The following is a 16,429-nucleotide window of genomic DNA, read 5'->3' as shown; positions in this document are numbered from 1 at the left end:
GTGATATATATTTTGGCCAAACCCGGTGACACTCAGGGGTTACTCCTGGCTATGCACTCAGAAATCGCCACTCAAGTGGGGGACCATATGGGACGCCGGATAACGGCAGTCCGTCCTAGGCTAGCACGCACAAGGCACTACCATTCCAGCCCCCATGAGTGATTCTTGAATGCTGAGTCAGGAATAAACCCTAAACATCACTGGGTATGTTACCCATCACCAGGTATGGCCCAAAAAGCAAAAAAAAGAAAGAAAGAAAGAAAGAAATTGCTTCTGGCAGGCACAGGGGACTATATGGGATGCCTAGATTGGAACCACCTTGAACCACCCTGTCCTGGATAGGCTGCGTGCAAAGCAAATGCCCTACCGCTGTGCTGACATTATCTCTTGAATGCTGCCAGGCAAAAGCCCTAAAGCAGAAGGGAGAGGGAGGGAAAAAGGAGAGAAGAGGAGGGGGGAGTCCGCCACCCAAAACGATGGATTCCTTCAAAACAGTATTGATAATTCATATCAGAAGCACTATTTGAAAAATTTACATGTTTGGATGCTATTATCATTCTTTAGTCATTTTTCCACTGAAATAATTCCCTCAAATTCTTTCTTTTCATACATGAAGCCTAGGTTCAAACCCCAGCACACACCCACACACAGGATTAGCTGGAACGCAAAAGGGCCCCAGGTACCAGCCAACAGAGCACTACTAGGGTCAATACTCAAGCACTAGGGAAAACAGGACTGATTATGAAATTAAATGACTAAAGAAAATATGATGCTATACTATACCTAAATGTTTCTGCTAACCTATTATTAAGAATATACAAGCTAGCAGACAAACATAATTACTTTAAACCTCACAATGCTTCACTTTACAGCAAAGCAAGAAAAAAAAACATGTTTTGGGGTAAAAGACTAGTCAAAAATAAAATTCCTGGGGCCAGAGAGATAACATGGAGGTAAGGCGTTTGCCTTGCATGCAGAAAGAACGGTGGTTCTAATCCCAGCATCCAATATGGTCCCCCAGCCTGCCAGGAGCAATTTCTAATCTTAGAGTGTAGAGTAACCCGAGTGCTGCTGGGTGTGACCCAAAAACAAAACAAAACAAAAATCCCAATTCCTGTTTCCTGTACACATCATTCAAAGGTCTCTCTGCCGGGGGCCGGAGTAATAGGGCTGCTTGAATGAGTTCCAGCCCCCGATGTGCCATATGGTCCACCAAGCCAGGAGTAACTTCTGAGTGCATAGCCAGGAGAGTACATCCCCGTGAGAGCGTCAACTGGGTATGGGCCCCAAAACAAACAAAAAAAAAGTACTGTCTCTGCCATTTCAGAACTTCGCCTTTTTCTTTATGCTGAAAAAAAAACATCAATCAAGCACAATATCCCTAAAATTCCTTTTACGCTCTGCATCTCTAGGAGATAGTACCTCAGAGAGGGCTCTTAGAATTTTCAGTCTTCCCTTGCCAGGCCCGGAGGTGTCACGGCCACTTGGGTTTTTCTGGCTCGGCCTTCGGTATTGACGTATGTAGCCGATTTCTCAGTGGAAGCAGCTCCAGGAAGGATAACGTCCGCGATGGGAGCTCCACATCACCATGATGTCCTGCGTGGGGGAGAGGGGGATATCAAGAACATATGTTCGGTGAAAGGTGAGGAACACAGCAGGTCTCCCCTAAGGTTCCCTCTGAGGACTGCACATCTCTTAGTGGTACACTAGGTCACCTCTATGTCTCTGGGTAACTCAATGTAGAAACAGCAAACATGCACTTATTGAATTTGGCAGGCCTAAAATTGGCAGAGGTGGAAAGTCAACAGAAATAAGACAAATCTTAAAAGGACAAATATTGAAATATATAGATAAAAATACACAGGAAATCAGTGCTCCCATAGTGGAATGAGTATTGTCTTTAACCATGCTGGCAGTACTCAGGGACCATATACGGTGCCAGGGACTGAACTGGCATGTCAACACGAAGGCAAGTAGTTTGGCCCTACTAGTATTTCACTGCCCCTCCAGGGTCTGCTTTTCAGAGCGATGTGTGAGATAGTTTCGTTGAAACGCTGCCACTATACCTACCCAAAGTCTTGGGGCACTAGATAGTGCCCCAGCTCTTGTCTTGGAGTCCCAGTGTGCTCAACTTACCTTGGTAAATAATGAAACACATAATCCTTGGGCAAATCCTGCCGAGTGAATGCAACCCCCATCTGCTCCCAGCAGAAATAGCACTTGGGGTAGGGTTCTGCCGGATCGCCTCACACCCAGGTTTGTAGCCAAGGTCCAAAGCAGCTACTTGGCTTGCAACCCTATAAAACAATACCTAGTTTTCAACAGAATTGGAAGTGTTTCTATAATAAGAAAAATTATGAGTCTAGAATATCTCATTTTCAGTCCATCGCTGCCAGAGACCTCTTTACACACCTTTTTCTTTTTTTGGAGGGGGTACCTAACAAATGCTCTACTCACTGTGCTACTTACTACTCTGGCTCCAGAAAGAAAAATAAAAAAAAATATTATATATATATATATATATATATATATTTTTTTGGTTTGGGTCACATCTGTGACGCTCAGGAGTTACTTCTGGCTACACACTCAGAAATCACTCCTGGCATGGGCGACCATATGGGACCGCCGGGGATCGAACCAAGTTCCGTCCTGGATCAGCCGCATTAAGGCCTATGCTATTGTTCCCGGCCCCAAGAAAAAGAAATTTCTTTTCGTACACCGTTCCTGTAGGTATTGCAATATCACGGCTCGATATGTGCGTACGTGGAATGGGACAGAGCAAGCTTCCTTATTTCATTTCCTAGTGCCAAAAATCCATTTAATATATCTGTTGGTCAGATATACTGACGTATCATATACTTAAACTGATAAGGATTACTACACATGATCTTAGCAAAAGGCCGAGGAAGCGAGTAGAAAAAGTTTTTTTTTTTTCGGTTTTCTGGGTCACACCCGCGGCGGTAGCTCAGGGGTTACTCTGGCTGTCTGCTCAGAAATAGCTCCTGGCAGGCACGGGGGACCATATGGGACAACCGGGATTCGAACCAACCACCTTTGGTCCTGGATCGGCTGCTTGCAACGGCAAACGCCCGCTATGCTATCTCTCTGGGCCCAGAAAAAAGAATTTTTAATCACAGGAGATAGTAGGAAATTCTTATTTGGTAATAACAAGTGATAAAAACAGTAACAAAAAATCACTAAAGCACAAACAATATGATCATAACACTATGTAATTAAAATTACTGGGGCTGTGGTTAATATCTGCAAAGTGTAGACAAAGGATAATTTCAATTTGTGGGATTTTTTTTTCTCTTCCCTGGCGGTGCTTGGGGGACCACATGGGATACTAGTGCCTGAACTCAGGTCAGCTGCATGTGAGGCAAGAGCCGTTCTTCCCCACTGTGCTGCTACTGCTCTGGCTCATTTCTCTAAATTTCCAATCTCATCTTGCATTACTAAATGAAATCAGGAAATAAGCTGAACCTCCAATGGTTTCTTGTGACAGCTTTCACGGTATCATTTCATGAAAGCTAGACAACTGCAAATTGTAAAACCAAAGCACAGGAATATGTCATTTTCAGTATTATTATGTTGTGTATAGACCTCAAAAGTTGTACTCTACCAGTGAACTACACCCCTGCCCCTAATTAACATTCAGTGGTGTGGTGGTGGTGGTTTGGGGCCACACCTGGAGACATTCAGGGATCACTCCTGGCGGGCTCAGAAAACCACATGGAATGCTGGGGATTTCGACTACAAAACACAATGCTGCTGAAATTAAGCTGAAATCTAGTAATACCTACATTACAGTGTGAAGCATAAGGGAACACATTCACACCCAAAGGCCCTTGCACTGTATCACATCAAGAACCAATGACCCAACCCACTGTGGAGTATATTCATAACCTTCCCAGTCACCAGCTACTCCACTGCTTATCGAGCTTCTGGCAAGGCTGGACACAGCCGCCAGAATTGCCTGCCCATCACTTCTCTGGAGAGCAGAACTACCCAGAATCACCATCGGCTTTTTAGCATCCCTTTAGGACCTATGGAATTTGTTAAAAAGATTTCAATTAATATACAAGATAAGCCAAAAAAATGTCTGTAGCCAGAATATTTTGTCCCAAGTTCTAGGTCTTTGGTGTTACTTATGGACACAAAACCAGGTGTTATAGACACACAAATGACAGACAAAACAGATGTTCTAGGGGCGAGAGTAATACAGCACAGCAGGTAGAGTATTTGCCTGGTATATGGCCAACCTGGGTTCAATCTCTTGCATCCCATATGGTCATTCCCCTGAGCCTACCAGGAATGATTTCTGAGGACAGAGTCAGAAGTAAGCCCTGAGCACCACTGAGTGTTCCCCTCCCCCCCACCACAAATTCAAAATACCCCCCAGCATGTTCTAGAAAGAAGTAAACATTGGGAGTGAACTGAGTGATAAAGTCACAAGGTATATAATCAAGTACCAAGAAAAACGACCTGTAAGGAGATTTTGTCCCTTTACCATGTCTACTGTGTGTCCTTTCTACTGTGCCCACAGAAGCAAGGTATAACTGCTGGATCACAATAAAAAAATACCCAAAACTTTATGGGCCCTCCTTACTAATTTTTCTGTTTGTTTTGTTTGTTTGTTTGTTTGTTTGTTTTAGGGCCACACCCAGTGCCGCTCAGGGTTACTCCTGGCCACGAGCTCAGAAATCACTCTTGGCTTGGGGGACTATATAGGAAGCCGAAGGATTGAACCGAGGTCTGTCCTAGGGTAGTGCACGCTAGGCAGATGCCTTAAGCTTTGCGCTGCCACTACCACCCCCAATCTTTCTGGGTTTTGAGTATTCTTTAGTTTTGCTCAGGACTTAGATCTGGCGGTGTTTTGGGGACCATATGCAATGCCTGTGTGTGTGGGGGGGGGGGGAGGACACTCAAGAGCAATTGAAAGGTAGGTTGGAGAAAAGAAACACACAGAACCAGCTCTCGAGACACGCACAGCACACACTCTGGCCTGCCTTAGTGACATTCACTCTGGAGCCAGCACAAGAATAAGGCCAGATGCTAACCAGGGCATTTATTTCACAACGATGAATCCCCAAGGAAAATGCAAGCCAGAGAGGCTTGTTAAAAGCCTCTGGGGAAATAAAAAATGACTCCTCACTGGAAAAGGGAAAACTAAAGTTGCCTGGAGTCCTTTGAGATAATGGAAAGGGCCTGGAATGCTGGGTAGTGCCCCAGATTTGATTACTTTGTTTTCCTTTTTGGACCTCCCCCATAAACTGGGGGTTGTTTCCCCACACCACACACAGTTCTCAGGGGACACTGGTGCACAACATCAGACTGGGGCTCGGGCACCAAAGCTGTGTTACAACCACTTGTGGCATATTCCATGTCCCCATCTTTCTTCCCAAAGCTGTGCTTGATAGAGAAACCCCACATGGTTATAAATCACCACAGAAAAACAAAGAGTTCAGAGACAATGAATGGAACTAGGAAAGACCTTGAACTGAAGGGATGGCATGCCAGATGCAATGTCCCTGGAAGAACCGTGGGGGAGTCCCCCAGGTGGTCGTATCTGTAAGTGAGATCCACTGGGCTGCCTATGAGGGCCACTTGCAGGTCATTGTGCAGCCAGCTGCAATGAAAGTTAAACCAGTGTGGCTTACAAACCCAAAAGATTCCTGCGCCTATTTCTCAAGCACGTTTGGCGAGTTCACAGCTAACTACTAAATCTACATGTAAATAGATGTTAGAAAGAGGAGCACAGTGGCTGAAGCAAAAACACAGTGAAGAGGACATTTGCCTTGTATGCAATCAATACACCTTGGCTCCCTTGGCATCCCACAAGGTCCCTGCCAGGAGTGATTCCTAGTGCCAGGGCCAGTAGTAACTTCTTAGTGTTATCGGGTGTGGCTCCAAAACAAAAAAGATGAGCATACTTTGGATAATTTAAGACCTTTCAATAGATATAGTTTTATTATATACCGGTTTAAAAAATATACACATAAAAATTTTTAAGTTACTTTATAAGAATGCGGGGGCCACCGGAGAGATAGCATGGAGTTAAAGCCTTTCATACCGAAGGTCATTGGTTCGAATCCCCGCATCCCATATGGTCCCCCATGCCTGCCAGGGGCGATTTCTGAGCGCAGAGCCAGGAGTAACCCCTGAACTCTGCCAGGTGTTACGCCCCCCCAAAAAAAATCTTCCAGCACATTTCATAAACAAAACAAAAAGAAAACCAAAACAAACAGGCCTGAGAGATAGCACAGCGATAAGGTATTTGCCCTTGCATGTGGAAGGTCGCTGGTTCAAATACCAGCATCCCATATGGTCCCCCGAGCCTGCTGGGGCGATTTCTGAGACGCAGAGCCAGGAATAACCCCTGAGCATTGCCAGTGTGGCCCAAAAAAACAAAAAATAAAACAAAACAAAAAACAAAAAAAAAACAAAGAATGTGGGGGCCAAAGAGCACAGCAGTAAGGAGTTTGTCTTGCATGCAGTCGATCCAGGACAAATGGTGGTTCGAATCCCAACATCCCATATGGTCCCCTATGCCTGCCAGGTGTGACTTCTGAGCACAGAGCCAGGAGTAACCCCTGAGCACCACCGGGTGGTGACCCCCAAAAAACGGGAGAAAAAAAAGTTGTAAGAATGCCAACTACAAAACAACATTAAACTTAAGAGTGTATATGATTGTGGGGGCCGGAGAGATAGCACAGCAGAAGGATGGTAGTTCGAATCCTGGCATTCCATATGATCCCCCGAGCCTGCCAGGAGTAGCCCTTGAGCACTGCCGGGTGTGACCCAAAAACCAAAACAAACAAAACAAAACAAAAAAAACAAAAAAGAGTGTATGATTGTCTGGGGCCAGAGCGATAGCGCAAGCGGTAGAACGTTTGCCTTGCACTCAGCTGACCCAGGACAGACCTCAGTTAGATCCCTGGCATCCCTTATGTCCCCCCAAGCCAGGAGCAACTTCTGAGCGCATAGTCAGGAATAACCCCTGAGCATCACCAGGTGTGGGGAAAAAAAATAGTGTATAATACTTGATTTTTACATAATACGGCAGCATTTAGCAAATTAATATAGGTTAATGCTCTTGCTAACAAGTGCCAACCCTCATTTGGCTGGTGAAAGCCAGCGTAGCCCAGAGCATGGGCAGGTATGACTCTAAACCTGGCCCCCTCAAGAAAAATAAGTTTATGAAATTTAAATATTCATTACTATTCATTTCGAAAACAGAGAAATACGGATCAAGTTTCTCCAAATAGTTATAAATGCAGTTAGTTATAGGTGCAGGAGATGTGGTGCTAGAGGTAAGGAGTCTGCCTTGCAAGCGCTAGCCAAGGAAGGACCACGGTTCGATCCCCCGGTGTCCCATATGGTCTCCCCATGCCAGGGGCAATTTCTGAGAGCGCTTAGCCAGGAATAACCCCCTGAGCACCAAACGTGTGTGGGCCCCCCCAAAAAAACAAAAAATAAATAAATAAATAAATAAATAAATAAATAAATAAATAAATGCAGTTATAAATGACTATATATTCTGACTTGTCTGACAGAGTTGGTTTTTAGCTATAACTAACTCCCCCCCCTCCCACTTAGCAATATTCTACTTTAGAAGAAAGATATAGTCAATCTGTTATTCATTTATCTCTAAGAAAGAGAACAGGGATGCGACAAAATAACTTGTGTGTGCTATTTATTCACAAAAGTATCAAAGAGAGGATTCATGTGAGTTGAGACTCCACAATGAACAGCTGGGAAGGAAAAAATTATCACAAAATAAACTAAAAAAAAAATTGGAAAATAAGCAGTGATTCAGGCATATAATACTGCAGTAACTAATATATCTAGGTTGAGAGACATATTCAGAGATTAAGATTTGTCTTGCATGTAGTCTGCTCTAGTCCATTCATGAACCACAGATGGGAACTTCCCTGAGCACTTGCCAGGAGTGAGCACTAAAATACAGTAAGAAGTTGCTCCTGAGCATCACCAAATATGATCCAATCCCACCCCCAAACCTTGCCAATAAAAACATTTTACTATTGAAGAAGAATGTTGGCTTTTTAGACAACCCACACAAAGAGGGGGCGGAGGACATAGCACAGTGGTAGAGTATTTGCCTTGCACGCCGCTGATTTGGTTCGAATCCCGGCATCCCATATGGGTCCCCATGTCTGTCAGGAGTAACCCGAGTTGCCGCTGGGTGTGACCCAAAAAAACGAAAACAAAGACAAAATAAAAATCTAGGGGCCAGAGAGATAGCAGCAGCGGCATTTGCCTTACAAGCAGCCGGACCCAGGACCTAAGGTGGGTTGGTTCAAATCCCTGGCCATCCCATATGGTTTCCACCATGCCTGCCTGGAGCTATTTCTGAGCAGAAAGCCAGGAGTAACCCCTGAGCACTGCCGTGTGTGGGCCATAAACCAAAAAAAAAAAAAAAAAAAAAAAAAAAAAAAAATCCACATAAAGATATTTAGGGACAAAAGGGCTTGCTTGTAACTTACATTCAAATGTCTCAAAACGGGGCCGGGTGGGTGGCCGCTAGAGGTAAGGTGCCTGCCCTTGCCTGTGCTAGCCTTGGACGGACCGCGGTTCCATCCCCCGGTGTCCCATATGGTCCCCCCAAGCCAGAGCAGCTTCTGAGCGCATAGCCAGGAGTAACCCCTGAGCATCACCGGGTGTGGCCCAAAAAACCAAAAAAAAACACAAAACAAAAACAAAAAAAACAAATGTCTCAAAACTTACACTCACTCATATATACAAACTGAAAGGAAACAAAGCAAATAGGTATGTCCAAATATTAATACTGGCTAATATGGGTGAATGGCAACAAGAATGGGTACACAAAGATCATTTTAAGTATCCTGAACATTATAAAAACATCCACTACGTGAGACATGGCTCAGGGGAGAGGGCACTGCAGTGGATGCAGCCGACACAGGTCTGAGGCCTGGCAGTGCTCAGTCCCACAGCACCTCCTAGCACAGAAGCAAGAAATGGCTCCTGAACACCAACACCACCAGGTATGGTCCAAAAAAAGAATACACAAATACCCTAAAACGTAAGTTGAAAAAAGTGAAGGATTCACTTTCCACCATCATGACTAGGAATCAGTTTTTATACATACAAATAACTGTCTCATAAGAATGATTCTGTGGGGCCGGAGAGATAGCATGGAGGTAGGGCCGTTTGCCTTTCATGCAGAAGGTCATTGGTTCGAATTCTGGCGTCCCATATGGTCCCCCTGAGCATGCCAGGAGCAATTTCTGAGCATGGAGCCAGGAGTAACCCCTGAGCACTGCCAGGTGTGACCCAAAAACAAAAACAAAAACAAAAACAAAAAAAAGAATGATTCTGTGCAGATATATCTCATATCTCGGCAATGCAAATGGAGCTTCTTACATACAAGGCAAATGCTCTACCAGTAAGCTACATTTCTGGCTATAAATATTTGAAAATGAGGAATATCATCACTAACCTCTTTCGAATTCTAGCATTAAATAGCGGTGCCTCGAAGCGTGGATTTGTACCCACCAAGAGGACAAGATCAGCCTCTTCCACACCAGCAATTGTCGTGTTAAGAAGATAATTGGAACGTAAATCTGTGCTAGAAGTACAAAATGGGGAAAATATCAGCTTCCTTTCACACTGATACACATGACAATTTATAGACTACACTACTCGTTAAGAAATTTTCAAAGCATTCTGAACTGACAGAGTTTCAGGAGCCAGAGCGACAGCACAGTTGTAGGGCATTTGCGTTGCACAAAGCCAATCCACGAAAGACCCGAGTTTGATTCATGAATCCCATATGGTCCTCTGAGCCCACCAGGAGCAATTTTCTGAGCAGAGCCAGGTGTGTGGCCCCAAAACTCAAAAATAAATATCTGTATTAAATTTTCTTAGGTAAAATTTTAAAATGAAAATGAAGTTTCAGACACTTTAATTAGATTCTCCATAGCTCCTAAAGCTCTGATCACAAACTTGGATCTAAATGTGAAAAATTGATTCATGGGTACCAGGGAAATACATGCAAGTCACTGATGCTACAGCTGGGATTTTTCAGGTCTTCTAACCGACTGAAAGAGAGGAAAAAAAAAACCCTACTGTTCCTCACCCTGCTCCTGCCGTAGGGAAGACCTCTTCCGTGCATAGGGAGTCCGAGTCCACTTTATTCAGTAAATCTTTAAGAGCTACCAACGCCTCTGCATCCACCAAGCCACCGGCAATAGCTGCCACATCTTTGCCTTGAAAATTCTGGAGCTAAAAAATAGACCAAAAAAGTGTCCCCAGTGCCGGAAAGCTAGTACAAAGCATAAAGGGCTCGCTTGCCTTGCACAAGCGATAGTTGGATCCCTGTTCTCCCCACTCCCATGATTGATGAGCTTGGTCAGAGTGAGCCTTGAGCACTGCTCACCTGGGAGGTCCAAAACCTGAGTACCAGAAAGTTAAACAGAAATAACTCGTTTTCATGTAAGAATATATATAAAGTCCTATGAAAGATTTTACTTAAATTAATCTAAAATCGATTAGCATGGGCCTTGCTGAGGCCAAAGCTATTAACAACCGGTTTTGGGGATGTTTCTTTAAATTACGAACAGAGTGACAAAAAGAAGCATGGGGAACAAAATACTGTGGACTTAAATATTAAGTATGAGTTTGAGTTGTTTGCTATTCCCTCTAGTCTTTTCCATATATTGTCTTTCTCCAAAGCACCTTCTCCACTTTTGGCAAGCGTATTCAAAGAACCACCCCATTTAGGCATCCCTCCTACATGCTCTTTCAGAGAATTTCTTGCACTACTCAGAATAACATATGGTAACTGCCTAGTTCTGCATCTTCCCTACCAGAAGGCTGTGGGAGGTGGGAACCAAAATGCTAAGTCTTATCTATCACTGTATCAAGCATAACTATTGGCATATGGTTTTTCATTAAGTGATTAAGTTGAAAGGTAGTTTTCGTAAAAGAGCAGTGACGCGAACAGACACAAATACCCTCTTTACTATAAAAATGGGCTCTGAATATCACAAATATTCTATTTTCGCATTTACCATTCCTGCCACACGAGAGAGCGCATCCTCCCAGGAGGTGTAGGTTAAAAGCCCCTTTTCGTTTCTGACCATCGGCTCCGTGAGTCTCTGGCGTTTCAGCCCATCATAGGAAAACCTAGACAACGGGAATGACATCATTTGTAATGTGGAAATCTGATGAAGAGGCAACTACTAATTCCAAGCCTATATTTAAAACATAATATCTAGATTGAAATTAGTATAGGGTTTTGCTTTTTAAAATTTTATAGCAAGCCACATTCAGTTGGATGAATTGGATGTGCTCAGGGATGGGCCAAGTGGCAATATCTCCAACTCAGCAGCTGTGTGCTTTTCTCCTTGAACTATTATATAGTCCTGCCTGAGTTTTTTTTTTTTTGTTTTTTTTGTTTTTTTTTTTTTGGTTTTTGGGTCACACCTGGCAGTGCTCAGGGATTACTCCTGGCTATCTGCTCAGAAATAGCTCCTGGCAGGCACGGGGGACCATATGGGACACCGGGATTCTAACCAACCACCTTTGGTCCTGGATTGGCTGCTTGCAAGGCAAACACCGCTGTGCTGTGCTATCTCTCCGGGCCCCAGTCCTGCTCGAGTTTTCTGAGATAAACCTAATGGTTTTTGGGTCATGCCCAGCAGTGCTCAAGGGTTACTCCTGGCTCTATGCTCAGAAATCGGCCCTGGCAGGCACATATGGGATGTCCGTTGAACCCACCATCCTTCTGCATGTAAGGCAAACGCCTTACCTCCATGCTACCTCTCCGGCCCAAACTAATGCTTTTATGATCACTCACAATAAAAAAAAATAGAGTGCTGTCAAAAAAGTGTTGTATCCAGCGGCGTTTGCCTTGCAAGCAGCCGATCCAGGACCAAAAAGGTGGTTGGTTTGAATCCCCGGTGTCCCATATGGTCCTCCGTGCCTGCCAGGAGCTATTTCTGAGCAGACAGCCAGGAGTAACCCCTGAGCACCGCCGGGTGTGGCCCAAAAACCAAAAACCAAAAAAAAAAAAAAAAAAGTGTTGTATTTTCAACTACCTAAGTAATCTTTAAAATACAACAGTAGCTGAGAAGAAAAACCACCTTTTTTATGTTTATTTGGTTTGGTTGGTTTTTGGGGCCACCCACCCAGTAGTGCTCAGGGGTTGCTCTGGCTCTGCACTCAGAAAACACTCCTGGGTAGACTCAGGGACCATATGGGATTCTGAGGATCAACCGAGTTCCGTCCTGGGTTGGCCACGTGTTAGGTAAAAATCCTATCACTGTGCTATCACTCTAGCCCTGAGAAATCACCTTTTACTTATAAACTTTAGTACCTCTATCTATCAAAGTCATGTAAGCTCAAACTTTACATGTCCTTTTCCCAATTTGGAAGAAAAGAGGTTATCACGTGAAATTCATATAAAAGCCCAATACAGATCCAGGGCTATTAGTATCAATCAACTTTATCCAATTCTCTCTAAAAACAGTAGTTCCCAATAATCTATATTCACTAGCTAATTTGCAAATATGCTCTAATCCTTTCAAGTTAGAACCAATGGACTGGAGAGATACATCCTAACAGACTTGCAAGCTGATGACTTGCACATGGGAGACCTGAACTTGATCCCTGGCACTCTTGGGGCCCTAGGACACCGAGACCATCATTCCCAGGAGGACTCTGAGGGTTCCTGGGAAGCCGTGAGCACAGGTAGAGGTGCAAAAGAAAACAGCAAGAAACTAGGGTCAGTGTTCCTTTAAAAGTAGCAGCAGGGGGGCCAGAGAGATAGTGTTTGCCTTGCATGCAGAAGGACGGTGGTTCAAATCCCAGCATCCAGTATGGTCCCACAAGCCCACCAGGAGCAATTTCTGAGCGTGGAGCCAGGAGTAACCCGAGCGCTGCTAGGTGTGACCCCACCCCTCCAAAAAAAAGAGTAGCAGCAGGGCCCACACCTGGTTTTATCAGAGATCCACTCTTCGTTGATGGCCTCATGCATCCGAGCAGAATCCTCATCACCTCGCCTGTTCTGGTGCTCACCACGATATTACTCCCAACCGCGTCCATGACATCAATAGATTCTGTCTTTCTGTGAAAATAAAAACATCTTTATGGTACTGATTTTGAGAATAAGAACAATGTTTTTGTTACAAAATGTTTTTTTATTAAATTTCTTTAATATCTTAGACACTGGTTTTACAAATTAGTTGATATTAATAGGGAGGAGGGAGATGGGGGCATTGGTGGTGGAAAAGTTGCACTGGTGAAGTGGGTGTACTTTTTATGATTGAAATCCAACTATAAACATGTTTGCAATCATGGTACTTATATATTTTATATATATATTTATATTTATATAAAAATTGGGGGGGGGGGTTTGGGTCGCACCCAGCAGCACTCAGGGATTACTTCTGGCTCTACAGTCAGAAATTGCTCCTGGCAGGCTCGGAGGACCATATGGAATGCTGGGATTCGAACCACCGTCCTTCTGCATACAAGGCATGCAAATGCCTTACCTCCATGCTATCTCTCGGGCCCCCACTTAAATATATTGTTAATTAAATTTTTTCTGTAGACTAAGATAATTAGAAGAAAAAGTTTTTAGAATAGCAGATGAAAGGGCAAATGACACTACTTCCAAACTCAAAGCTGAAGGAGTACCTGGTCTCCCATGGCCGGGCAGTAAACGCATAAGGCTTAGAGGTCAGGGCACCAACAGGGCAGATGTCAATGATGTTCCCCGAGAGCTCGGACATGAACATCTTCTCAACATATGTGCCGACCTGCATGTCATTCCCTCTGCCTGTCGTGCCCAAGTCATCCACTCCTGCGATTTCACTTGCAAACCTGCAGATAAAAAGGCCCCACCAGTAACATCCAGCGAAAGAAACTGTTAAAATTACAAATAGAAAATAATTTCTTTTTCTTTTTTGGGGGGAAAGGGGCTTTGGGCCACACCTAGTGATGCTCAGGGGTTACTCCTGGCTATGCGCTCCTGGCTTGGGGGACCATATGGGATGCCAGGGGATCAAACCGTGGTCCGTCCTAGGCTAGCACACCAAGGCAGATGCCTTATGCCCTATGCCACCACTCCGGCCTCCAGAAAATAATTTCTTTCTCTTTTTTGGGGGGCCACACCCAGTGACACTCAGAGCTTACTCCTGGCTATGTGCTCAGAAATCGCTCCTGGCTTGGGGATCCATATAAATATGACGCCAGAGGATTGAACCGCGGTCCGTCCTAGGCTAGCACAGGCAAGGCAGACATCTTACTGCTCCATGCCACCACTCCAGCCCCAGAAAATAATTTCTAATTACTGAAGACATGCACATATTTTTTTTATTTAAAAACATTTTTTTGTAATTTTTTGGGCCACATCCAGCGGCACTCAGGGGTTACTTTTGACTCTGCGCTCAGAAATTGCTCCTAGCAGGTTGGGGGTGAGGGGTGGGGGGCATATGGGATGTTGGGATTCGAAACCAGTCTGTCCTGGATCCCTGGATCAGTTGCATGTGAGGCAAACGGCGTACCACTGTGCTATTTCTCTGGCCCTCTTTTTTTTTTTTAATTTGGTTTGGGGGCCACACCCCAGTGGCACTTAGGAAATAACTCCTGGCTCTGTGCCCAGAAACTGTTCCTGGCAGACTCGGGGGACTATATGGGATGCCACGGATTGAACCCGGGTCCGTCCTGGGTTGTCTGTGTGCAAAGCAAATGCCATACAGCTGTGCTATTCCATCACCCACGCATATATTTTTCAATGCAAACCTGAATAAAAGTTTATATTTGAGGCAGAACACAAGAAAACTGAACACATCATGTGGATTAACTCCTGACATGAATACACATACATACTCGTTAATTTTGATTTTGTTTGTTTTTGGGCCCCCACCTGACAGTGCTCAGGAGTTATTACTGGCTTTGTGCTCAAAAATCACTCTGGCAGGCTTGGGGGACTATATGGGATGCCGGGGACTGAACTTTCGTTGGCTGTGTGCAAGGCAAATGCTCTCCTTGCTGTGTATCACTCTGGCCCTAATTTTGATTTTTAAATGTAAATGAAGTTTAGCTTGTGGGAAAATAACATTTTCTTTTCATGATAAATTAAAGTTTACTACATCCTTTCCATGTGGTTTTTTTTGGGGGGAGGAGGAGGATCTCACCCGGCAGGCTCGGGGGGAACATATGGGATGCCAGGATTCAAACCACCATCTTTCTGCATGCAAGGCAAATGCCTTACCTCCATGCTATCTCTCCGGCTCCTTTCCATGTGTTTTTAACTCTACCAAATTTTGTGAATATTAAATTTCCTAATACTAATCTAGTAAAAAACGGAGAGATTACCGAATGCAGCGCGTACACTGTATGCATCTGGTCATGATGGTCTTGACCAATGGGCCGAGTGTTCTTGTTCTTCCACAGCTCGTTTTCCCTCCAGAATCGGCTCCTGTCACTGCCGAACATCATGGACTGGTCCTTGAGAGAGGTAAAAGTTAATTTAACACTGCGGAAAAAAAATAACAAGGCAGATAACCCACACCCACCCTGGCAGAGCACCCACCCCACCGCGACCCTGCAGATCTCTCTCTCTCTCTCTCTCTCTCTCTCTCTCTCTCACACACACACACACACACACACGCACATGCATACACCCTCCTTACCTGCAGATCACATTCACCTCCCTGGTCACAAATAGGACAGTCCAGTGGGTGGTTTGCTAATAAAAACTCCATCACACCTTCTCTGCAAGGAGAATTATAAACATATATACAATGACATACTGCTGCTACTAGAAGGTTTCCACATAGGTTATTTAAGTAACCTTCAGAGATATATGTTCTATTAAGTAGCATTACTTTCAAGTTATCAGAAATAGCAATGTAATTATTTTAGTAGTTATTAAGTTATGTATAATACTTTTTATAAGATGGTACCACTGAAGAACTTAAAGAACCCCCTGAGCATCACTGGGTGTGGCCAAAAAAACCCACCCAAAAATATCAAATTCTGTGTCACCCCATCCAAAGTAAATTCTGACTAGTTGACAAAAGGTCCTCACAAAATATTCAAATCAACTGAAACGAACACAAAACACAATCATTTCAAGTGAGCAATAAAACATTTCCCATATCAATGGGGCCGTAGAGGTAGCACAAGCAGTAGGTGTCTGTTTGCCTTGCTGGCGCTAGCCTAGGACGGACCGCAGTTCGACTCCCCCAGCGTCATATCCATGTAGTCCCACAAGGCAGGAGCGATTTCTGAGCGTGTACAGGAGTAACCCCTGAGCATCACCAGGTATGGCCCCAAAATCAAAAACAAACAAAAAAAAAACCCAACACATTTCCCAGATCCATTGCACAAAACACAACACTAATCATGGTTGGATGTGTTTGGGTCATAAATAGTG

The 16,429-nt window shown here is 44.3% G+C and overlaps 1 protein-coding gene and 1 pseudogene across 1 annotated transcript in view; both read right to left on the bottom strand.

The window, feature by feature from the left end:
* The window catches only part of NDUFS1 (NADH:ubiquinone oxidoreductase core subunit S1), a 32,589-nt gene that overhangs the window by 3,571 nt on the left and 12,589 nt on the right, over positions 1-16,429 (bottom strand). The window contains 19 exon segments of the mRNA XM_049773334.1: positions 1,423-1,448; positions 1,451-1,582; positions 1,585-1,596; positions 2,137-2,158; positions 2,160-2,183; positions 2,185-2,226; positions 2,228-2,297; positions 3,888-4,037; positions 5,495-5,629; positions 9,482-9,610; positions 10,121-10,266; positions 11,055-11,169; positions 12,978-13,026; positions 13,029-13,111; positions 13,684-13,869; positions 15,367-15,431; positions 15,434-15,459; positions 15,462-15,498; positions 15,684-15,765. Of these exon segments, the coding sequence (XP_049629291.1) occupies positions 1,423-1,448; positions 1,451-1,582; positions 1,585-1,596; positions 2,137-2,158; positions 2,160-2,183; positions 2,185-2,226; positions 2,228-2,297; positions 3,888-4,037; positions 5,495-5,629; positions 9,482-9,610; positions 10,121-10,266; positions 11,055-11,169; positions 12,978-13,026; positions 13,029-13,111; positions 13,684-13,869; positions 15,367-15,431; positions 15,434-15,459; positions 15,462-15,498; positions 15,684-15,765 (1,531 nt within the window).
* LOC126010353 (uncharacterized) lies at positions 2,709-2,913 on the bottom strand (annotated as a pseudogene).

The sequence above is a fragment of the Suncus etruscus genome, chromosome 5, assembly GCF_024139225.1.
Source record: "Suncus etruscus isolate mSunEtr1 chromosome 5, mSunEtr1.pri.cur, whole genome shotgun sequence".
Taxonomy (NCBI): domain Eukaryota; kingdom Metazoa; phylum Chordata; class Mammalia; order Eulipotyphla; family Soricidae; genus Suncus; species Suncus etruscus.
Note: the sequence above shows the minus strand (reverse complement) of the source record. Positions and strands in the feature narration are given on the sequence as shown.